Genomic DNA, 8,582 nt, shown 5'->3' with positions numbered 1-8,582 from the left:
CCAGCGATTTGTTGGCTTGGCCAATTTTTATCGCAGGTTCATCCAAGGGTTCTCCACGATTATTTCCCCCATCACCCAACTGACCCGCCAGCAGGTCCAATTCCAATGGTCTCCACAAGCACAGGAAGCCTTCGATGAATTAAAGAGACTCTTTATATCAGCTCCTATCCTCCTACATCCAGACCCAAGCCTATCTATGTGTTGGAGGTGGACGCCTCTGAATCCACATTAGGTGCTATCCTCTCCCAAAGAAGCGGGCCGAAGGCTCTCCTTCATCCAGTTGCCTTCGCTTCCCGAAAACTCAGTCCTCCGGAGAGGAATTACGATGGTGGAGATCGTGAACTTCTCGATATAAAGTTTGCACTGGAAGAATGGAGGTACCTGCTGGAGGGTGCGTCTCAACCCATCATGATCTTTACAGACCACAGGAACCTGGAGTACCTCAGAGCTGCTAAATGCCTCCGACCCCGACAAGCACCCTCTTTTTCTCGAGGTTCAATTTCCCTATCACCTTCCGCCCTGGTTCCAAGAATGGGAAAGCGGACGCACTCTCCCGAATGTTTCCAGAATCCGAAGAACCACCTGAATCTGCAACTATACTGTCTCCACACAACTTCCTCCAAATCATCCAGCCCGATCTAGAAACTGCCATCAAACAAGCCACTAACCAACTCTCCGAAACCACAGCATCCTCCTTGGAAAGGAAACACGGTTTGCTATGGGCACACAGCAAGGTATTTATTCCTCCTTCAGTAAGACCCCAGATTTTGCAGACCTTTCATGATCACAAGATGGCAGGACATTTTGGGATCCAGAAAACTGCCAATTTAATCAGTCGTTCTTTCTGGTGGCTGGGTTGGAGAAGGGACTGCAAGAACTATGTCTAGTCCTGTATCACTTGCCAACGTAACAAGGGGGCAAAGACCAAGGCCTGGGGACTTTTGAGGTCCTTACCTGTTCCCGAACGCCCTTGGAGAGAGATCTCTATGGATTTTATTGTTGACTTACCACCTTCTGACTACAATCCTAGTAGTAGTATATCGTCTCTCGAAGATGGCACATTTTCTACCTATGTGTGGCACTCCTTCTGCTTTGGTTACAGCAAGCATCTTTATCAAGGAAGTCGTGAGGCTACATGGCATCCCTTCCAACATCGCGTCTGATAGGGGAATCCAATTCGCCTCCAAATTCTGGAAGGACCTCTATAAAGCACTGGAAATCAAGACTTCACTTTCCTCCGCATACCACCCGCAAAGCAACGGGCAAACAAAAAGAACGAATCAGACACTGGAGCAATACCTTCGTTGTTTCTGCTCCTGCTCTCAAGACAATTGGTCCTCTCTACTGCCCTGCGTGGAATTTGCTTACAATAACTCGGTACACTCCACCACCAACCAAACACTCTTTTGGGCCAATTACGGCTATCACCCTTCCTTCCTGACAGATTCCGTCCCCGAAGTCTTCACTCCTGCAGTACAAGAACGGGTAAAATCAATCCAAAACAATTTCCTACAAATCCAAGAAGCTATGAGAAAGGCTCAGAGGAACTATGAGGAATATTATAAATAGGAGGAAGAACTGTCCGAGTTTCAAGATCGGGGAAAAAGTTTGGTTATCCTCTATTAACCTGAAATTACCATACCCATCACGAAAACTCGGCCCCAAGTTCATCGGTCCCTTCAAGATCAAGAGGGTGGTAAACCCAGTGGCTTTTGAATTATCGCTACCTAGTTCATACAAGTTCCACCCAGTGTTTCATGCATCCCTATTGAAACCAGTGATCCCAAGCTCCATTCCCGGAAGAGAAGTGGCACCACCTCCACTGGTCGAAGGCGAAGAAGAATTCGAGGTGGAGGCCATAGTGGATTGTCGAAAGAGGGGGAGACAGACTCAATACCTGGTAAAGTGGAAAGGGTATCCCCCTGAAGACAATTCTTGGGAACCCTCCAGTAATATTCACGATCCTCGCTTAATAAGGGATTTCCACTGTAGACACCCTGAGTTACCAGCCAGATTGGGCATCCGGAGGCTGCCCCTTGGGGGGGGGGGCACTGTCAGAGGATCAACAGACTTCAACATTGGTGCTTCCCTGTGCGCCTGCGGGGTAGACCAGCGCAGAGGCGCACGTGGGTGCGCGATACGGCGGGTTTGCACATCACCTGATCACTCTAGCAGGCCTATAAAAGGCAACCATTTGCTCTGTGTCTTTGCTGGTTTGTCTCCTCCGCTCACCTGTGTTCCTCTGCTTCCTGTTCACGTTTACCACTTCCTGTTGTGACCCGGATTGCCTGAAGACTACGCTGACTCTCTCCTGACCTGACCCCTGGCTTGTTTAAACGGACTTCCTGCCTCTTAGCCTTGCTGGCTCCCGAACTGATACCTGTGTTTGACCCTCGGCCTGCCTCTAGAATATCATCTGTCTTCTGCGCTTAGCCTTGCTGGCTCCCAGACTGATACCAGTGTTTGACCCTCAGCCTGCCTCTGGATTATCCTCTACATTCAGCCTTGCTGGCTCCAGGACTGATTACCTGTGTTTGACCCTCGGCCTGTTTCTGTACTTTTCCTACCTGTGTTACAGACTGGCTTGCTACTTCCTTCTGGTCTGGTCCATCCTGCACGAGCCCTTTTCCAGACCTTCATGCAAGTCAGGTGTTAGAACCCCTGTGTTCTCTTCAAGTATATCCCAAGGCCATCTGCACAGGCATCTCTTCCTTCAGAAGACTTCCTGCATACCAGTCACCTGCTGGCAACCCGTGCCCCTTCGTGCCCTGTACCCGCTGTTCCACCCTCAGGGGTACTGTGCACCCAGTTGCAAGGGAAGCCGCTCTCGGCACTTCGGCCCCTGGTAAATACCTGACAGCATCCTCCTGGAGCATGTACCCAACACTGTGCTCAAACAGTTCGGGGGACTCCTCAGGAGAACATGGTGGGTCTAGGGAAAGCGTGACTGATGATGACATTGAGACGAGGGAAGAGGATGCATTGGCAGCTGCTTTGCTAGTACCCCAAGCCTGGGTGAGAGAGGATGAGGAGGATGAAGAGGGCTTGGTCATCCAATCTACCAAGGCTTCGGCATGATGCGGCCCAACGCGCCCAGCTGCCGAAAAGAGGGACAAGTGTGTCCCATGGCCACGTGCTGATGATGATGCACCGCGTCCACGACCAGCACGGTTGTCTCTAGACACAGAGCCTGCTTGCCCTCTTTTATTGGCTCGTGCCTGTCTGCCTCTCCTTGTTGGCCTTCCAGACATGGTAATGGTCTGCAGGGAGATGGGAAAACCAGCAATTGGATAGTGTATATTGTGCTGGAGGCACACAAAGCCAACCAACTCCTGCAGATGCCTTTATTATAGAACACCAGAAATTGAACGAAGAAATTGAAACATTATAATATATGTAGAATATTTTTCCCTTTCTTTATATACCTTTTAATTATATATGTTTCTTGCATTATTTTAGTTTTTTATCTACTTTGTTTCTAATGATGTTCCACACTTATACACTACCAGTGTGGGTGGTAAGTTTTAAGCCTTATTTTGCTTAATATTTAATCATGATGCCACCCCCCATACTTTTTCCTCTTCCCCATGTTTTTTCCCCTCTGAAATTTCTTTCCACATGTCCATGTTTGTGGTCTCCCCACAATACCCTCTTGTGTGCCCTTATATAATATTTCTAATGTTAGGTTTATTTTATATTTGTTATGCCCCATGCATGTACTTACCACCACAATTGCATGTACATACCATATCTCTAAATATAACATTCAGTATTATTATGCATGTGCGTTGGCTCCGTATTTCAGTCAGCATACTGGGGGGCCCCCGATTCATTTATCTGATGGTGGACGGTTCTGTTTGTTGATCTTATGATGAAATATATGAATGCCCTATTCATCCCGTTTTATTGTGTGTGTTATATATATTCAATTTAATATATTCCCTATACTATTGTGGTTCTTTTATAAAAATAAAAAATAAACTAACATTAATTGTCATTTTCCTTGATATATTGATTTTCTTATTCATATTTATAATTACTATTCCATATTTTTAATATATAAAAAAAATATATATATATACTTATTACACAAAAAAATAAAGATAATAGATGCACATCCTAAAGGCCCGTACACACGGTCGGACTTTGACAACAAACATGCAAATTAGCTGTTTTGGAGCAACATCCGACTGTGTGTACGCTCCATCGGACAAACTTTTTCTGTTTTCATCGGACTTTTGTTGGCTGTGCGAACGGACAAACTTTCTGGCAACAAAAGTCAGATGGAGCAAAGTCCGACCGTCTGTACGCAAAAGCATCGGACTTTTGTACAAGGTACAAACACGCATGCTCAGAACTAATGCAAAAGATCAGACTACAATACAGAAGTTCACCAAAGGTGGCGCTGGAGTCATTGAACGTCCTCTTTTGAAGCAGCGTCAGTACGTTGTGACGTCATTACGTTCGTGTTTGTTGTCAAAAAGTCAGACCGTGTGTATGCAATACAAACTTGTGGACCACGCCCTTTGTACAAAAGTCCACGGAAAAGTTTGTACAAAGTCCGACCGTGTGTATGAGGCTTTAGAATGTTTTTAAACACTTTTTACAGTTGCTTATATTGTGCTTCTTTTCTCGATCTGTTATGTATATGGGGATCTCTGGTTTATATTAATCAGTACAATTCTATGCCTGTGCTTGTATTCAGCTTCTTGTTTGCTATGGACACTCCTCTGTTCCCTCCCCTGTAGCATATATATATATATATATATATATATATATATATATATAATGACTTCCTGATTATCAATATAGATCTGTAGAAACAGCAGAGGCTGTGACATGCGTTATCTGATTGGCTGCCCAAATACATCACTTCCGTTCCTCTTCGTTTGTGCCCAAGCTGGGACGCAGTTCCGGTTTCCATTCGCTGTAGAGTATGTCGGTGTGCTGGCTTTCTAGTCTCCCGGACACCATTAGAAGCTACACCGCTGTTCCATCTCCTAGCAGTTCTTCGCACAGCACCGTGATCCAGCCATTTCACAACATATGGACAACACGGTCAGCATCTCAGACCGCTGAGTGACTCCGCCCCTTGGATCTTGCATTTATGTGCCTGATTTTACTTCCCCTTTGTGAACAGCCATTTGACTTGCTTTATTTATATTAAATGGATACTATAATACTGCACCGAGTCTAGCGCACCTTGTTTTTGTTTTATCTTTGTCTTCCAGAGTTTTGCTTCTACTCTTAAGGTTGCAGCCACCAGTGCAAACTGGAACTTCTATTGGAACCATTTTCCCCTGAGCTGACATCATCATCCCCCTTGTATTTTTAGTAACTTTATTTTATATTACTACCCAGATGGTCCTTGCACCATCATCCCCCTTTTTTCCTTAGCTGAAAAGTTGCCCATCGCTTAGCCAGCATAGCACAGATTAGACTGATTAACAAGGTCCCAAAAAAGTGCTTAGAAAAGTAGGCACCACTGTTTATATTTGAACTTTGAGGTAAATAAAATCCTGGTTGCTTCAAAATGACAGCATCAAATAAATCATAAAAGGTCCTAATTACATATTAGAAAATAAGCAAATTGGTGAGAAAAGCAAAGTGTGTGATTTGAGACTGTATTGCCCTCAACTTCAGTTACAGAAAACCACAAGTAGACAAAATCACTTGCTACAGTGGCAAATACTATTTGCATCTATTATAAAAATAGTAGTTTTCATAGTAATGTTTCTGTAGAGAGGATCGTACCAGAAGTCTAGTTAACAGTGATTTTTAAGTGGGTGATTTATAACAAGCACCTACATATTCAAATTGTTATAAAACCATATCACAAGAACTTTACCCAATAGCCCCACTCCTTTCTTGGGAAATAAAATAGAGGTTTCCATGAAAATACATGGTTTGGTTGCAACAATAAATGAGGGGCTAAGCCTTATAGTCTTCACAAATATGTAAAGGACAAGTGCAGGATGCCATTTGAAAAAAGTTAAGGCTGTATTCACGTTCTTAGTAGTAGGAACCAGTGCTCCTGCATTCTTGTAATCAGTCATAGTGGAGTCTCCAAGGCATAGGCGATAATTCAGAGAGTGTAAAGTTAGACAAATGCAGCTGGAGTAGATTTAAACAAAGCAGAAATATTTCTTCCATCTGCATTTTGAAAGTCGTTTAAAACCCTTTGAGCTCAGTTTTTTCTCTAATCGTACCTTGTGTTCAATTGCACTGAGAATAGCTGTATCAAACACCTCTTTAAGGTTTTTCTGAGTCAGTGCAGAGCATTCAACATATGTATGAGCTCGGATTTTCTGAGCCACAGCCTGTGCTTGGGACTCGCTTACAGGCTTGACACAGTAGCGGTTTAGATTGATCAACACATTCACATCATCTCTGAGGTCTGTTTGAGTTCCAACTAATACCACTGGAGTGTGCGGGCTGTGCATGCGGATCTCTGGAATCCATTTTTCTGTGACATTCTGAAATGAGCTAGGATTCACCACGCTAAAACACACCAGAAAAACATCCGTCTCAGGGTAACACAGGGATCGAAGATGGTCAAAGTCTTCCTATTAAAAAAAAAAGTAAAAAAGAAAAAATATTTAGCAAGGCACCATGGTTAGATCAGATCAAGCGGAGACCCCTGCACTAAGCAATTATATATATTAATATTTTTGAGAGAGAGCGAGAGATATCTCCTTACCTTTGCATTTTCACACAAGCGGGTTGATTTACGAAAACCGGAGAGTGAAAAATCTGGTGCAGCTCTGTATAGAAACCAATCGGCTTCCAGGTTTTATTCTCAAAGATTAATTGGACAAGCAGAATTTAGAAGCCAATTGGCTACCATTCACAGCTGCACCATATTTTGTACTCTCTGGTTTTAGTAAATTAACCCCAAAGTCTGCTTAAACGCTACACTTGATTCCATGTACATAGTCAAGAATACATTAATAATGCCATTATATGCATTTTTCCCAAGTTCCTATGAAACTGTTCACCATGTCTTAAAAAGGGAACCTGTCTCTAGAGTAAACCCTACAGTTTTATTGTCAGTAGGTTCACCCCCCCATTATTTGCGCTAGTGTCCATTGTCACTAGGGGTGGGCTTTACGTTCGGATCGAACATTGGCTGTTTGCCGAATAGCGAACAATTTGGGATGTTCGAGGCAAATTCGAAAGCCACGGAACACCCTTTAAAAGTCTATGGGGGAAATCAAAAGTGACAATTTTAAAGGTTAATATGCAATTTATTGTCATAAAAAGTGTTTGGGGACCTGGGTCCTGCCCCAGGGGACATGTATCAATGCAAAAAAAAAAAAAAAAAGTTTTAAAAACTGCATTTTTTTCAGGAGCAGTGATTTTAATAATGCTTAAAGTCAAACACTAAAAGTGTAATATTCCTTTAAAGTTCGTACCTGGGGGGTGTATATAGTATGCCTGTAAATTGTCGCATTTTTCCTGGGTTTAGAACAGTCTGAGAACAAAATTACATTTCTAAAAAGGAAAAAAAGTAATTTAAAACTACTCGCGGCTATACTGAATTGTTGGCCCTGGCAATACATAGAAGTCATTGAAAAAATGGAATGCAATTCCCCCACCGGGGAACCTAGAACCAAAATGTAAAAAAATTAATAAATAAATGGCGTGGGGTCCCCCCAAAAATCCATACCAGACCCTTATGCGAGCATGCAACCTGGCAGGCTGCAGGAAAAGAGGGGGAGAATGAGAAAGCGCCCCCCTCCTGAACCGTACCAGGCCATATGCCCTCAACATGGGGAAGGTGCTTTGGGGTAGCCCCCCCCCAAAGCACCTTGTCCCCACATTGATGGGGAGAAGGGCCTTACCTCCACAACCCTTGCCTGGAGGTTGTGGGGGTCTGCGGGCAGGGGGTTTATCGGAATCTGGAAGCCCCCTTTAACAAGGGGACCCCCAGATACTGCCCGCCCCTGTGTGAATTGGTAATTTACCTCTACCATTTCACAAAAAATGTCAAAAATGAAAAAAAATAAAAAATAAAAACACAATAGCAGGTTTTTGACAATTCCTTTATTAATGTCTTCTTCTTTCCCCGCTTCTTCTTCTGTTCTTCTTTCGGTTTTCTTCTGTTTCCTCTGCTTCTTCCTCCAGACTTTTCATCTGGCATCTTCCTCCGGCTTCTTCTTCCCCACTACATCCTTTGGACGATCCGCCTCAATGGGAGTCTCCCGTTATGTGACGCTTCTGTTCAGATGACAGCTCTTATATTCTAGAGGTCGGGGCCACCCAGTGACCCTGCCCTCTGATGCACAGGGACTTCCCTATGGCTTTCCTTGTGGTGTCAGAGGGGGGCAGGGTTACCCATTTACGTAAGTATATAAAATATTTGTATTTATTTTACACACAATCACACATGCAAAAATGCTTCTAACACCAGTTGTTAAAGTCTATAAATGTGTATGATGCAAATAATGCTAAAATTGTATATGAAATAAGAGCTGGGATCCACATTTAGTGTCCTTTCTAGCTAGTCCTCGCTAATTGTATGACAAGCTATACACATTGTGTATAGAGACTTCCGCGCTCTATGGGAAAAAATAGGAGAG

General features: G+C 43.7%; 1 protein-coding gene across 1 annotated transcript in view; it reads right to left on the bottom strand.

Moving 5' to 3' along the window:
- Positions 1-5,464: 5,464 nt before the first annotated feature.
- The window catches only part of RHOV (ras homolog family member V), a 160,669-nt gene continuing 157,551 nt past the window's right edge, over positions 5,465-8,582 (bottom strand). Inside the window, exon 3 of the mRNA XM_077464928.1 lies at positions 5,465-6,566. Coding sequence (XP_077321054.1) covers positions 6,126-6,566 — 441 coding nt within the window. The 3' untranslated portion in view covers positions 5,465-6,125. The remainder of the gene's footprint in view (positions 6,567-8,582) is intronic.

The sequence above is a fragment of the Lithobates pipiens genome, unplaced genomic scaffold (assembly GCF_037356315.1).
Source record: "Lithobates pipiens isolate NorthernLeopardFrog02 unplaced genomic scaffold, aLitPip1_a1.2 Scaffold_30, whole genome shotgun sequence".
NCBI lineage: Eukaryota > Metazoa > Chordata > Amphibia > Anura > Ranidae > Lithobates > Lithobates pipiens.
Note: the sequence above shows the minus strand (reverse complement) of the source record. Positions and strands in the feature narration are given on the sequence as shown.